The sequence below is a fragment of the Ascidiella aspersa genome, chromosome 9 (genome assembly GCF_963924565.1).
Source record: "Ascidiella aspersa chromosome 9, kaAscAspe10.2, whole genome shotgun sequence".
Classification (NCBI taxonomy): Eukaryota; Metazoa; Chordata; class Ascidiacea; order Phlebobranchia; family Ascidiidae; genus Ascidiella; species Ascidiella aspersa.
In genome coordinates this window covers 18,845,615-18,860,971 of record NC_139455.1, presented here as the reverse complement: position 1 = coordinate 18,860,971, position 15,357 = coordinate 18,845,615, and the positions used below count along the sequence as shown (strand labels likewise).

General features: G+C 35.3%; 2 protein-coding genes across 2 annotated transcripts; both read right to left on the bottom strand.

Moving 5' to 3' along the window:
* Nucleotides 1-846: 846 nt before the first annotated feature.
* On the bottom strand, nucleotides 847-9,774 carry LOC146133421 (multivesicular body subunit 12B-like). Its single transcript, XM_083396447.1, has 6 exons — nucleotides 9,630-9,774; nucleotides 8,956-9,069; nucleotides 6,632-6,852; nucleotides 5,168-5,376; nucleotides 4,601-4,665; nucleotides 847-2,820 (listed from the first exon to the last, which is right to left on the bottom strand). The coding sequence occupies exons 1-6, from the start codon at nucleotides 9,705-9,707 to the stop codon at nucleotides 2,719-2,721; spliced, it is 789 nt and encodes a 262-aa protein (XP_083252573.1). The 5' UTR covers nucleotides 9,708-9,774; the 3' UTR covers nucleotides 847-2,718.
* Nucleotides 9,775-9,781: 7 nt separating this feature from the next.
* On the bottom strand, nucleotides 9,782-11,572 carry LOC146133420 (phenylalanine--tRNA ligase, mitochondrial-like). The gene has a single exon (XM_083396446.1). It carries the CDS (start codon nucleotides 11,518-11,520, stop codon nucleotides 10,141-10,143), a length of 1,380 nt encoding a protein of 459 aa, XP_083252572.1. The 5' UTR covers nucleotides 11,521-11,572; the 3' UTR covers nucleotides 9,782-10,140.
* Between the last annotated feature and the right edge of the window lie 3,785 nt (nucleotides 11,573-15,357).

Below are 15,357 nucleotides of genomic sequence, written 5' to 3'. Positions count from 1 at the left end.
AGTATAGAACTGGCAAAGTTGATTGACGCTTTTAATCTGGGTTCCACTGATCCCCCAAGGGTCCGTGAGAAAGTCTCAGGGGGTCCGCGAGTGCACTGAAAACTGACAGAACTTTTTTTAATGTGTGGCAATAACTTGTTAGGCACTAAAATAGTGCCACCTAACCAATAAACTATTTGATACCGTAGGACTAGTCTTAAATATGGATTCGCAACGTATCCTATCTTAATGCGTCACATTGGCAACAATAGTAGCTTAAGGTCAGCAAAAATTAAAGGAAGAAGACTTAAACGCTAAATGTCCGGAAAACATTTCCTCTTGCATTTTGATTTGCATAAAAAACTAATTTTTCATGAGATATTCCACAGGCATCGTTTGAAGGTTTAATTTGGCAGCTTGGATATTTTAATTTCGGTACCTTTAAGCGTTAAGTATAGATTCAAATCCTTTTTACTTGAACCGTGACAAATTATTCTTTTAAAGATGACGTCGTTGATTTAACTCTTACACATTAAATTAAGTTAAGACAGAATTCGTCCATACCATTAACATAATATGCGTGTAGCTTTAAGAAAAATCCGGGGTATGATTAGTGTTTAGGGGAAGCTTAATACTATTCCTCTGGGGTTCGTGATTAAAAAAGGTTGGGAGCCACTGATCTATACCTGGTAAATACCGCACCTGGGCGACCCTCTTTGAACCGATCTGTGTTGCGAAACACACTTAAATGATTTCAGCAACTAATCGTGATTCACCGGATGAACATTTTTCTCTAAAAATGCTCCAAGAAGAAGTTTCTTGAATTGGCTCCAGACAAATCAACACGGGTCTTTCGAAGAAGCTCAAGTGCATTTCATTATACGAACGAAACCAAAAAAATAATCACAAAAAAGAGAGTAGAAGGCAATTGACATTAGTAATTACAAATCCTTGTTTAGAAATTGTCCCACAAATTGTATTCAGTTGAGCCTATTGCTATTACTCGTTTGATACTGGGTTAAATATTGCATTATTATTGGTTTCAGAGAAAGTGATACAGTTTTGCTAATTACTATTTTTAGGTATAATTGCCGATATCATATCTCGGGGCCCAATGGCACAAATTTTGTGTTTGGAAATCCCATAGGCTTTTTTAATGAAATTTCGATATTAAAATTGGTAACAGAGCAATAATTTACGAAATTAACGGGACAAAAACGGTAGGCTTTTGCCAAAAATAACTTTTGAAAGGCTTATGTTTAGCTGACATGAAGAGTACAATTAGTAAACTTAGACATAATTTGGAAGAGCGTTCGGATGTAATGTACATCTGCAAGGCATTGCGATAATAAAGCTTGAAAGAAAAATGGGTATATTAGCTAAAAGCGTTTACGTTCACAAACCTGCTTGCTAAACAAAAGAACACCAAACATAACCAACCACAACATTTGGGTACTTTGCAAAACCAAAGGAGAGTTAGGACAAATTTTAGTCTACCACTTGGACGCAAACCAATACAGCGCCGTTGAGAATGTTAAAAACTTGAACCGTTTTCGTTTCAACGCCGTTGAAGAACAAAGCTTTCAGGAATTTCGGTACAATTATTGGTGACATTTTTTGTTGTGTCTGTGATGAGTTGATAAACAAGTTAACATCGTCATACAACACACAAAATTACGGCGGGGTTACATTCCAACGGCAGAAGAAAACAAAAAACGATAAGTTAAATAAAAGTATGTAGGAAACAAACCAGCATTGGGTATAGTACAGATGGCGAGTGTCAGATGCTGTTACAGTAACACAAGTTCGCAAGATCTACGCATACACCAGTGGCGTTGGAAATGGAAACGAATTTACGCTGATTGCACCAATCAGCTAGCTTTAGTACATTGTCTACCTCCCCCGAAAACGTCCCCTTTCGAAGTGCCTTGTTTATAAACAGGCAAATCGAAGCTATCGAATTCAACGTTAGGTATAGTATAGTCTAGCATACTTATTAGGGAGTAATTAATGTCATGGCGAAAGTTTTTCAGTCAATATTTATTTGAGGGTCACTTTTTCGCGCAAAAGGCATGCGATGTTTTAGCGTTTCTTTAATAATTAACTAGTTAAAACGGCGAGTTGCTACGGCGCCTTGGCAAGTATATTAAAAGGTCGGTGGTAAAACAAAATTACTTTTTTATAAACTTGTTTTCAAAAGTGAAACAATAGATATAAACGGCATACATCACGTCTGACTCGGGGAAATGCAAAAAGAGCAAAACCCATTGTCACAAGGTTCCACTTTGTATTAAACTGGGTTGTTTCCCGTCAACTTTTTATAAACGATTGAATTATGAAAAAACATTTAGTAGGATGCTTAAAATAGCGATACGTGCTGTAACAAGTGTATGTCAAGTGAACATGTACCATCATCAGGTGGTATATTTCGGGGGGTAATTTTAACATAACAACAAGTTTATATTTGTGACGTCAAAACTGTAGTATTAGACTATCGAGCAAAATGTTTAAAACTTACTGGCCTAGCCCTACAGTTTAAAGATGTACTGGAACAACATCAACACAAAAAGCATGTGGTGCCCTGAAAAGAATATCCCCCCCCCCCTAAAGTGCGAGTGCAAATCACGGCGCGAAAATCGTTCTCCAAAGCTTTTTTCGATTTTGGATCAAGTCACGACGTAGGGGGCGATGTTACAGCCGCCGATGTAAAGGGCTGACGCTTGCGTTTGACATTTGGGATCAGTTGAGACCGTTCATAATCTCCTTGTCCCGGCTGAAGTCGTACGCCGTGCTTTCGGCGAGCTGGGAAGCGGTCTTTATCGTGATTTGCGGCAGCGGGTCCTGCAAGGGAAAAAAGACAAGCGGGTGAGTGTTTGGGTGTCCGACAATATTGGATCTGGTCCGATACATAATGGCAAGTGGTTAGTACCCTATTGGTGTCGATCCAACGCACTTTTTTGGAAGTTAATTTAATCAAAAAAGTAATAAGTTAACAGAATATTTTTAACACTGAAGAAAATGTTGGCATAATAACCTTAAGACCATTGCACGTTTTACTATATTTTTTGCTTGTTTAACCTTAGTAATGAATTCATTTGGTAAACGGATGTAAAACAACAAAAGACGAAGTACCTTTAAGGGTGTACAAAATAAAAAAGGTTTTATTCCAAATTTATATGTTTATAACTGGAATTCAACCTCTTTTTGAAAACATTTATAAGCATTCTAGTAACAGTTAGGCTAGCTTGCTATATGATCTCTGCGCACCAGCTGGATCCAAAAAAACTATTTTTCTCAAACGTATCTGGTTGGGAAAACCTAGAAAAACAGCACCACGCTCCAAGCGTACAATGAAAGTTTTAGTTTGTGATTGATGCGATATTAGAAAAGTGCAACAGCCGCTATATTGTACTCGCATAATTTCCGCGTATGAGTCGAAAGCTGCTGGCGTTTAACATTAGTGGTGCGTACGCGTCCAACAGGTTAAGAACAGCTAATATAGAAGAAATGTTTGATTATATGTTATGTTTAGGGCACGCAAAAGTCAATTAAGTTAAAAAAATTTAAGGACCTCGTCTGTCCACGAATCAAATAATAAAGTTGTTTTCAGCACCTAGGGGACTGTTTCTATGAAGTTTATAGGTCAAAATAAAGTTAAAATTTACATTAAAGTTTAAAATTTTTTAAAAAGTTAAAATTTGTCAAATTATGGCTTTTGACAAAGTTTCTGTGTTTCTTAAGAGCAATTTTTGTAAAAATCGTCGTGGAAGCACTGTAAATCAGGAACTGCGACACAATTAAACCATATTAACCCATGAAAGCAGGAAATATGTCACAATGCCCACTTGGATCAGCGGTAACTTTTATCGCAAATTGTCCATTTTTTTTTATTTATTGTTACGTATTTAAATAATTCTTATAAAACACTTCATCTTGATAAATACAAAAATGCCTAAGCAATCTAAATCTATCACCAAAAAAACCGACACACTTTTTAGAATACATAAAACACCTTGACTTTGCGACAAAATATTACGTTTGGGTCTAAAATCGACAAAATATTATGTTTGGGTAACTGGATTCAATTCAAGGAAGAACTGTGGCCTCTACAAACAAGCAATTTTGTTAGGTTAAAATAAAGTTAAAATTTGATAAAAATAAAGTTAAAAATATTTTTTTTTAGGTTAAAATAAAAATGGCCCTAGTTATGTTTTAATTGCAAAGCGGTAAAAGGCTTAGTGTTTTATGTGATTCCATTGCTTTTTGTATTGTGATTTTATTATAAATGCATACTTCGTCTGTAATGCAACATGTAGTTGCAAAAAAACATGTACCATGTAAATCATCACATTAGCGTTACATGAATTTTCCATTATCACGAATGTATTCAACATTGCATTGAAATACCTAAGAGAAAATTGCATAGATATCAATAAACGAAAAACAGCAGAAATGAAATGGTCAACACAATAACAAGTGATTTTAAAAATTAGTTTAGCAACTAGCCAACTACGCTTTCTAAACACATAACCGTAGCTGCACATAAAATAAATTCAAAACTATTCAAAAATTATAGGTGATGTGTGATTACGAAATTAAAAGTAAATTCGTTAAACGTTACCGTAGGAGTTTCATCCAAAGATTTCGTGAGGCGTTCGTGTAATTTGAAAGGCACGCCTTCAATTCCTGAAACACAAAGGTCGATTAAATAAAACGTCTGCACAACCTGTCGGTAATTTTATAAATGATGGATTTTACGGGTATTGTTTAGCAACGCAAATGGCTAAATGTATTCCTAAAAGTAACCTAAAAGTGACATTTTGGCCACGAGGGTTGTAAACATGTTATCACTGCACCAGTGACTTAAGTGCAATATGTACAAAACTAACATGCAAGTCCCGTAATTAAAATAAATGAAATCTATTAAAAGTCATGATTTAGGGTTTCAAAAATCAGCATTTTATGCCGCAGTACGCTCAGTTAAGAAACTAATTTGAGTACTTTAGAGTCGCTTTAAAAGAATTGGGTCGATTTAAAATTACTTAGAAAAAAAAAACAGAAAAAAAATACTTAGAAAAATACTTAGAGAAAAACAGTAATGTGCACAGAAAAACAGAAAAAAAATATGTTAATAACTATTAGTTATTAATAACTATTAGTTATTAATAACTATTAGTTATTAACTAACCTGTGTGTGGAGCATTCACACTCGTCGAACGTTGTACGTTGCCATAGGTCGGTTGCGTGTGATTTGAGGGGGCCGCGTTTTGGGGGTGATTTGGGGGCGGGGCGTGCAGGGGGACCTCAGTGGCCATCCTGGGAGGGGGAGGGGCAGGCCGACTGGCGACATTGGTTATCGGGGAGAGTTTGAAGGTTAAGTTGATTCCATTCACTTCCCTGCAAGTCGAAAAAATTAAACAAATTCGAGTTTTAATTTAATTTGCTATATATATTTGGGAAAATTTGTTCTTGGAAACAACAATCAATAACTGCATTTCTTAAATAAACAAACTGATTTAAAATATAGTGCAATGAAAATAAACATATGTGCACAGTTGTCATTTCAAAAGTCAGACGTTGGGTAATAAGAACAAACAAAACACATATTGTCACAACGCAGCATTACACAATATAATATATGACATTTCAGATGAAACATAATAGGGGGATTTTTTAAGTGCATTGCGTTGTGATGGTGATTCACTGTAGAAATTATTGAATAAAATAGATTCCTGCTATAGACAAATATTGAAATGGCATTGTTGTTTTACCTGCTTTTGTGCCAGTCATTTGCAGATGCTTAAATGTAGTAAAGCAGATTCGACTTATTTAAATAAGATTAAAAACTGAGTGACTTAAACTTTAATTGAAGTTTACTTTGCCCTCCCTTTTTGTTAATGCTAAAATCGTTTTGGTTCGTTTTTGTCAGGTTTCAACTAGCTGTCTGAAGCAGCAATGTTATTTTAATGTAACTGGGTCAAGCGTCTAAGCGAGGGGCGAAACCAAATCAAACGCAAAACGTTGTTTTTTTCAATTGTATACAACTAACATTACTAAATTAAGGCTTTTTCCACTTTTTTTTTTGCGAAAAACGACAAGTTAGGGGCAGCTGATGTTCTTGAATGTTTGTCATCCACGCTAATATCCGGTGTTGGTGTAACAACGACCTCTTCAACTGTCGCAGATTCTTCTAAAAAGTGGTCTAACTTTGACTGCTGTGCGAGTTTCGTGGGATCAATTTATGAAATGATATGTTACGGCAAAAATGAATCTTTTTAGTTCTCTCATTCACAGTATGAATTTTAGCTGACTTAGTGCACAGCTGGGGTAAAGATGTTGCGATAACCGTGGCATAAAAACACCTGGCCCGGGAAAAGTGACCTTTGTGTTGTATTGCTATTGGCGAAATGCGTTCTTGTAATTTTGAATAGTCCGTGCATATAACTTAGGAAAATGCGCTGTTGATAATAGTGAAATTGTGAATGTAGTAAAATCAATAACAAATATTCCGCGTTTCGCTGGACGTTAATTCACTGTTTCTGATTAATTTTTTCCTCTTTTAACACGTCATTACTAATTACTTAATATGACGTCACTACCTTCACTATTTTACGACGGCATGTTAGAGCTAAATGGCATCACAAAAACTTACCCGACAAGGGTGTACATCATTGCTTTATAGCTGTCGTCCTTGGCCAGAGTAATGTCCACAATAGCTGAGCTTGTGTTGTGCTTGACAACGTATCTCACACAGATGACGTGTTTCTTCAAAACAGGTTCCCGACTGTCAACTGTCTCTCTCATCGCCGTGTAACCGGGAGGGATCGATTCCTTTGACCCGACCAGAGCAAGGTCAGTGACGACCTGGTTCAGCTGAAAGTACGAAGAAGTTCATTAATTTTTGATCTAAAATGAAGCATAAAGAGGCTAGAGGTCAACTCTAGTGCTCAGACTTAAAACACGTATCCCCATTTTTGTAACACTCAATTGAGGTAAATATACATGAGAGCATTTTAACAAATTGGGGTCTGTAAAAATATTAACAGCTAATCTAACTTTTTTCTAAAGTTGCTTAGCAATATGTGAAAAAGTCGCCATTCAGGTGAGTCAATATTTTGAAAAAACTTAACATTCCATTAGATAGCAAACCTTTTTTGCACTTCAGTATTTAATTAAAGACCTCAGAGGAGTACATACAATTTATTGAGCAATTCAAGGTAGAAATCAAATGACTAATTAGTAGGGCCCGCAAAAGTCAATTAAGTTAAAAATTTTTAAGGACCTCGTCTGTCCACGAATCAAAGAATAAAGTTGTTTTCAGCATCTAGGGGACTGTTTCTAAGAAGTTTATAGGTCAAAATAAAGTCAAAATTTACAATAAAGTCAAAATTTGTCAAATTATGGCTTTTGACACAGTTTTTGTGTTTCTTGAGAGCAATATTTGTAAAAATCGTCATGGAAGCATTGTAAATCAGGAACTGCGACACAATTAAACCATAGTAACCCATAAAAGAAGGAAATATGTCACAATGCCCACTTGGATCAGCAGTAACTTTTATCACAAATAGTTCATTGCCTATTCATTGTTACGTATTTAAATAATTCTTATAAAAGACTTCCTCTTGATAAACCGGGTTGTTTTGAAGATCAACAGTTTTGATTTTAGGAATAGCCCACTGACATTCTGTAATACAAAAATACCTAAGCAAGCTATTCTGTAGTGATTTTTTTAAAGTCGCATGAAGGGGGTTACATCACTTCTTTCCCATTTGCTGTTGATTAGAATTTACCATCCGGAGAAAATTGAGCCAAAGTGGCCTTTCCACAAGGACAAAATAACAAAGCTATCTAAATCTATCGTCAATAAACACGACGCACTTTTTGTAAACCATTAACAAGTAAAACTCATAGTTAAAAACATGAGTAAAAACAGGATCAGATGTTTTGTTTAAAGGAAAATATATTTCGCCAAAGTGGCATCATCAGTTCCTGTAAGAGTACAAATAAATAAAATCAGAGCGCAGCCATCAACAAACCAATAAAAGTAAACAAAAAAAAAACCTGCCGCCGATGGTTTTCGATTCTATAAAGATACACCCTATTGTTTTATAAACCATAAAGCACCTTGACTTTACGCCAAAACATTATGTTTGGGTCTGAAATCAACAAAATATTATGTTTGGATAACTGGTACCAATTGAAGGAAAACTGTGGCCTCTACAAATAAGCAATTTTGCTAGGTCAAAATAAAGTCAAAATTCAATAAAAATAATTTTTTTTAGGTCAAAATAAAAATGGCCCTACCGATTAGTAATAGAGATCGACCAATATACTCTTTTGGATCGATACAAATACCTGATTTTTTTGTGTTTTTGCCAACCGATACCCGGTAGTAATAGCAACTTTTTTTTTTTTTAATATATATGTTGGATATAGTAATAATTTAAATTAATTAAAAGTAAAATACAAATGACATTCAATTTTCAACCTATTAATTATTAACTTTGCATGATGATAAACAGTATAAACTAAACACTATGGTGAAATAAGTTTGAAATAAAAATAAAAGTAAATCACAAATTTGCAAGTTTAAAATATAACAAATTTGATTGTTTTTAAGGAAAACTATACCTAATTTTCAGATTAAAATATCAGAAAAAAAATTGGCCCAAAACTACCAATACCAATATATTGATAAAAGCGGAATGACAGTCAATATTATTGGTAAACCGATGTATCGGCCTATATCTAATTATTAACAAACAAAAGAGTCGCATAAATGACGAAAGACCTTGAGTGGATTATGGTTGCAACTACGTAGTAGTGCATCCCGAATAATTTAGTTGAATATATGCTACCAATTTATATTCATGACAATGTATGTAGAGCGCCAGTACAGGTGATTCAAATAAAAAAAAATGCCTACACACACAATTGGACCAAAACAGTATTATGGTCGTATGAATTCCATAATACCTGATTTATATGAGGTCGGTTGTCTCTAGTGAAGCAGATATACCGGCGTGTCTTACTTCCAAAATACCCATCCTTCCATAGGTCAGCCTCCTCGCCATCCACTGTTCTATCCAACTAAACACAAGAAAGTTTTGAATAATCAAAAATTTGTGTAAGCAAGGGTACAAAAAAACAGGAGTTAAAGCTTTGTTGTTAGTGGCTTTCTATAATTTCAACATTGCCCAATTGCCTATGCTAGGATACGAAAACAATTCACTCTGTTATATAACGTAGGGACATTAACCTGTCAATTTTCAGGAAGAGAAGTAACATTCTAGCAACTTGAAGTTATGATGTAGCATATAAAGAAGCACATTTCTGTTTTTTTATCGCCTTGCAATTAAATAGAACCTTATTATATAATATGTATATAACACAATTAATTTAGTGGACATAAAAAACAATTTGAGTTAAAAATGCACCTTTGTCATTAAGTTGCAGTTTTCATACATAAAAGACTTAGTTACAAAAGAATTACTTTTGATGGTTACAACAACAAGGCCATGATTGTACATTATTTTTGAACATTTCAGATTTATATTTTTTTGAGAAAAAGTGCCTTAAAATCAAAAGAGAATACTCATGTACATGCCAATTAATATATATATAAATAAATGTACACTAGACAAACCTACCAATATATACTGAGGCGGACAGTTTCTTCTGTCTGATATAATACACACATTTGTAATTGGGCCCAGTGCCACGTTCATATTTAATGTCTTTAGTTAAATATGGCCAACAACCAGGAATTTGCATTCAAACTTATACCCGCTAAACATTTCTGGAAGTAAAAGCAAAATGAGAAAATAGAAGTAAAAACCTTGTTAGAAATATGGTTAGTTTTAATAACTTCCACTTTAAAATTTTAAAGTATGATGCATGCTGGACCAGTTGAACCAGTTTAGATATGTTCATATTACCTTAAAAACAAATTTGATAAGATTTGTATTTAAATAAATTTAAATATATAAAACAGAAGTACAGTACACACACACCATATGTAGGAACACAATAGCTCATGGAGTTAATGCTTAATTTGGCAACTTTTACATAAGATAGCATAGCTTTAAATTATTAAAATTGGCAAAAAAAAAATTTAACATTCAGCAGTAAAACCGATACTTCAAAAAAATCAGAAGTCATTCACCACCTCCCCACTACATTAAATCTTGCAACAACAGCATCTTGAATAGTTTCATGAAGCGTATTAACTTCAGACTGTGTAAGTGTTCGGCTGGTGTGACGGTAAAATATTCTATAACAATGACTTTGCTTTCCAGTTTTTGGATTTTTAAATTCATCGACTAGCGAAACGCTTTCGATGAGATTATCATCCAAACTCCTAATAAGGTCATAAAAGTCATTGCTGCAGAAACCGTCTGGTATCCAAAACGATATGTCAACATTCACAGCAGGCTGCTTGCTTAATATGGGCCTGAATTTAATATCTTGAATATTGGAAAAACCTCTGAACTGAGACAGAAATGATTCGTCCTCAGCCCAAAAATATCTGATGTCTGGAATGTTAAAGAGCTTCATTGCCAATCGTTCCAAGCCCAATCCAAACGCCCATCCTATGGAGTCCTTGGCGCCTGCAGAATTTAAAATCTGCTGTCTCAGAATTCCACAGCCAAGCACTTCCATCCATTCACCATCAAAGAAAATCTCGAGCTCAAATGATGGATGAGTGAAGGGAAAATAAGCGTCAACCCAACGAAACTGTACTTCGCTACCAAAGAGGTCAAACACTAACTTTTCAAGTGTTCTCTTTAGTTCATCTTCAACGAGTTTGGCTGCTTCCATAGTGTGGCAAGCCTGCTTGTCGGCATTCATAATTCCCTTTTCGAAGATGGCAAGTTCATCTTGATTATCAGACTTGGCGAAAAGCTGCTGTCGGTTAAAAAGTCTAGCACCCTCAACTTGGTGAAATACTGGAAAGTGGGTAGCGTCCACTGTGTCACGCCTGTAAACATCGCCGACCACGATAAAAGCGTCAAGGCCAGATTTTAACAGTTCATGCTCATGGGCAGAGGTGTGTGACCGTAAAACCGTTGATTCGTTAACGTAATAATTGTCCGCTTGGGCACGACTGACATGGTCCTTGGGCACGAGCATGCTGTCAAAGTTTTGCTCTAACGAGACAACCGGAGAAAATTTGTCAAAAACAGCAAACAAAGGCGTCCTCGAAGATTTCAGATAGTTTTTGTAGAAGTGCTCAATGATAACTTGCTTTATGAGGAAGAGTGGGTGGTCTTTCTGCATGTGCAAGTCCCTCCCGGTAAGGCTTAGGATCTTTGGGGTTACATTGGTCCAACTGTCGCAGGTGTATGTGTTGCCTTTAATGTTTAAGCTATTGTCAGTCTTCGGATCATGCTTTGTTGTTCCGTAGGAAACATTTTGCTTGAAGCAAACCAAACGACAGAAAACTGCTGGTTGATTTCTATAGTTGAAGAGACATTTTCCACTTTTCAAGACATTAAAATTCCCAATATGGCAAAGTTTGTTAACAACATTGCAGAGCATTCTGTAGTTCTTAACCTAGTTGTCTAAAATAACCCCTGGTATTACATGGTATCAGCACTATAAAAAAATAACACACATGCATTAGTTTATACAAAATTGGTTTCAACGAAACCAAAAAACAGCCTACTTTAAACATTTATATAAATGCCAACATAATAGACAATGTGCCAAAACTCTGATTCAAATGACTAGAGCAAATGGAAAAATGTCATTTATAAAGTCAAGGTGACAGCTTTGTCAACTGCCATTCTAAATTTTCAACACTTATAACAAGTTATAGACTGTACACAAATATTAAAAGGCAGACCAACACACATTCTGAGTTAAAACAAAAAACTTATTTGTTTGTGTTTGTTTATTTGGTGCAGTTGACAACCAGCAAGGTCAATGTTGCATTTGCATCGCACCGCAACACAACTTTCAGCTTAATTTATATGCCTTAAATCTACACAAGATTTACGAACTTGACAGAAACAACCTGATACGTATTTTAATTATCACGTTTTTTGAGAAAATTTCTGCGATAGTGATCAATCATAACTAAAAACAGCTGTTTTTTCGAACGGCGTTAGGTGTTAAATACTGCCTACGCTTTTGTGGCGATAAAATGTTTGCTAGTGACAAGACGTCATGTTATGATTTTGTGACGTCATATGCGAAAAATCATGTTTCTAATTAAAACTTCAAAACCACGAATCTCATATACGAAGAACCACCACCCAAAATGTGTTTTTTAAGATTTCTATGAACCTAATTACTTGCCTCATTAAACATTTTCAACCCAGAATAAGAATTTTAAATTCATTGGTTACAGACATTCTGTGGTATTAAAGTTAAACACCCTCATTATTTACCCAAGATTTGGTCATTTCGTCCACAACCAGCGAGCTAAGGAAGGTTTTCTAAACTCGTCACACAACGATCGAACTAATGCTTTTAGCATATCCGCATATTTTACGTCATTGAGGTGCAACAGATGTGGTGTGAATTGGTAAACTAGTTACGACAATTTTGAACTCTTTATTGGAATTTCGAGATCTTTACAATCATCAATATTAATCGTTTAAACTTGTTATAAAATATTTTGAGTTGTTGCACGACTTTTCTGCGACCTTAAAAGCACTCGCAATCATACAACTATTGGTGCGCTACGCCACCTTGTGTATGAGTCACAGAAAGTTTTATGTCACATGAAAGCGTATGAGCGCAAACTGTCCATCGGTGCGGAGACGTTCAAACTATTTAGTCCTAAATGGAATTTTGATCGTTCTATAGCAGGGGTTTGCAACAAATCAGAAACCAAAAGCCCCTTAGACTACGTAAACCTTACACATAGGAGAAATGTATCAGACCTTTTATCCAAACTTTATTCACATACTAGATTTATAATAGATGTTACAGTTGTTACACACTAACCATATGACGTACGGTAGGCTACAAATATAGGCAAATTTCATTTGCACTGCACGACTTTACAAAAAGTTCTATAACGCTGTAAAAGTTTCAAAAACCTGTTGACATTCAGAAACAAGAAAGAATATCTGAACAGGTTTGGATCACGTAATTTTGTTTGAGTGGGCAGGGTAAAAACATGACGCCATATAATAGGTATCGTACGCAATTATGCAACGGAAATGAAGCATAAACAAATTTAAAGGGTAAAGCGACAAAAGCCTTCGTCCCTTAAGATGTTAGCAAGCTTCCAAACTATGCACATCGTGTTAATGCGGACAATATCTCTCAAACGGGCCATAATGTGTAGTGAAAGGTTTGGTGAGTTTCAAAAAACATTTTTTGCATTTAATGATTTAAAATAAGCAAATATAAACACTCGAAATTAACACCAGACATCCTAAAATACAACTTGAACGTCAAAGACGCATGAAACTGTTTGCAGATCTGTGGTTGCTCTCCCCCCTCCCCGCTGTGCTATCGCGTTACAGAAAAAAAATTGATAAAATATCAACTAAACTTAAGTTTATAAAGCTCACTATCTATTTTGATAATTATTTTTTATGTTACCTTCGCTAAAAAATATTCAAGTCATTAAAGTTGACACAAAACGTTATATCCAGCTTGCGTTTACCAATCCTTGCGGTTTCTGGACCTTTATGATAAATGTTGGATGACCCCTGGTATAACAGAATCATTTTAATTTAACCAGTGCTTTTCCAGCTTGACAACCAAGTCCATCCGGTCTCGGAAACTCTTCGTCAAGACACAATTTTCAAAGCGGCTCTCAGTGTTGTTAAGACTTAAATCAATGATTCAACTTAAGTGCACTTTAAGTCAAGTCCCAGTCAAGTCATTATGAGTTCAAGTCGTGTAATTGCCATATATTAAACTCGTCCGTTTATGAGCGACAATTCAACTAAAAACAACACAAACGAAAAACACTTATGTTAATCCCCCAAAATTTAACAAAATTACTTAAGTCCGAGTCAGGTCATTTGTTCAAAAGGCGTTCAAGTCAATGACTCAAGTCATTGCAACATTAGAGATCGGACGTGCTATACAAGGCGAATGTGAAATGTATTTTTTAAGTTGTTTATGAGACCAACAGGAAATTAAAAAATGTCATTTTTGTACGGCGATTTTTACTTTTTTCTGCACCTATCAATAAACGGAGCACCCGGGTAAAGGATATGACGCGTCAAAACGACGTGACGTCATACTTCCGCGTCGCGCTTAAAAACAATGCGACATCAAACCGCGAGTCGCATGTAATTCGCTGTGTGATCAAAGAACAACAATTAGAACGTCATAAATAATTTAAAAGTGGATAACGTTATGTTTTCACCTGTTTTTTTTAGTCAGTTAAAAGCGCTAACTGCAAAAAAGAGCGAACGCGCGGAGCGTCAAAACCACAAGAATTTAATTTTTTAACGGTATTTAGTAAAGATGCAGAACACAGTGTGCATTTATTTTTGGAGCATAATGGTTGGAGGTTGTAGCAAGTCGCTCTTATATATATTATATAAACTTTTAATCAGTGCCTTCTTTCTATGTTAAAAATGAATAAAGAGTTATTCGAAACGTTCAAAATGATACCTATACTTCTGTATGGGCTTTGATATTCTTGATACGCCTCTGTACATTTGTTATTTATCTTTAGTTGATCTTTTTGTAGCTAAGAAACGGAAGTTTGTTTCTTTTAGTTTCTTTTACTCTTAATATTACAGCTCATGCTGAATTAAAGTCTTCTGCCTATATCGGAGAATAATTATTTTGGCAATAATTAGCAAGCTGGATATTACCGCCGCGTTATATTGTTGCACATCGAAGTTACACTGAAAATGTAAAAAAGATGTTTTAAAATCTCACAAAAAACAAGAGTCTAAGAATCCAATCTGACTGATTTTAAACCGCGAACTATAAACTATAACAACTAAAAGTCGCAAATTAGGCTACGAGGATGTTTTAAGCAACCATGTAATTTGATCACCTCTTTCCAACATAACTTGCGTTCTAAGTAATTGTTGTTTTACAAACTAACCTAATCGTTAAACAAAAACAGACAAGGACTAAACAGGATTTTTTGCGACCACCCGGTTTAATTAGATTTTGTGGTCGATTTAGGCAAACAACTCTTTCCATTCACTTTGATGGTGGACGAAAACGAAAACCGAGCGGTGGCAATATTAACCTTCACAGGTGCAAAGCACTTCACGCATGACTTCACAAACTTTCAAAGCACAACTGCGTGTGGCCGTGCTATAACGGCCCCATGGATCGGTGAAAGAATAATCGTTTCAAAGTCAATCGCTCGATATTTTCTTGTACGTTGTAAACATTTGGTTTGAAGTATTTAGCAATTAAATCAGGTTTTTCGGTTGT

Coding starts and splice junctions, on each gene's coding strand:
- LOC146133420 (XM_083396446.1), bottom strand. CDS start 11,520: ATGCTCTGCAATGTTGTTAACAAACTTTGCCATATTGGGAATTTTAAT.
- LOC146133421 (XM_083396447.1), bottom strand. CDS start 9,707: ATGAACGTGGCACTGGGCCCAATTACAAATGTGTGTATTATATCAGAC. Junction 4,666..5,167: donor TGTGAATGCTCCACACACAG/GTTAGTTAATAA, acceptor TTTGTGTTTCAG/GAATTGAAGGCGTGCCTTTC. Junction 2,821..4,600: donor CTTTGGATGAAACTCCTACG/GTAACGTTTAAC, acceptor TTTCCCTTGCAG/GACCCGCTGCCGCAAATCAC.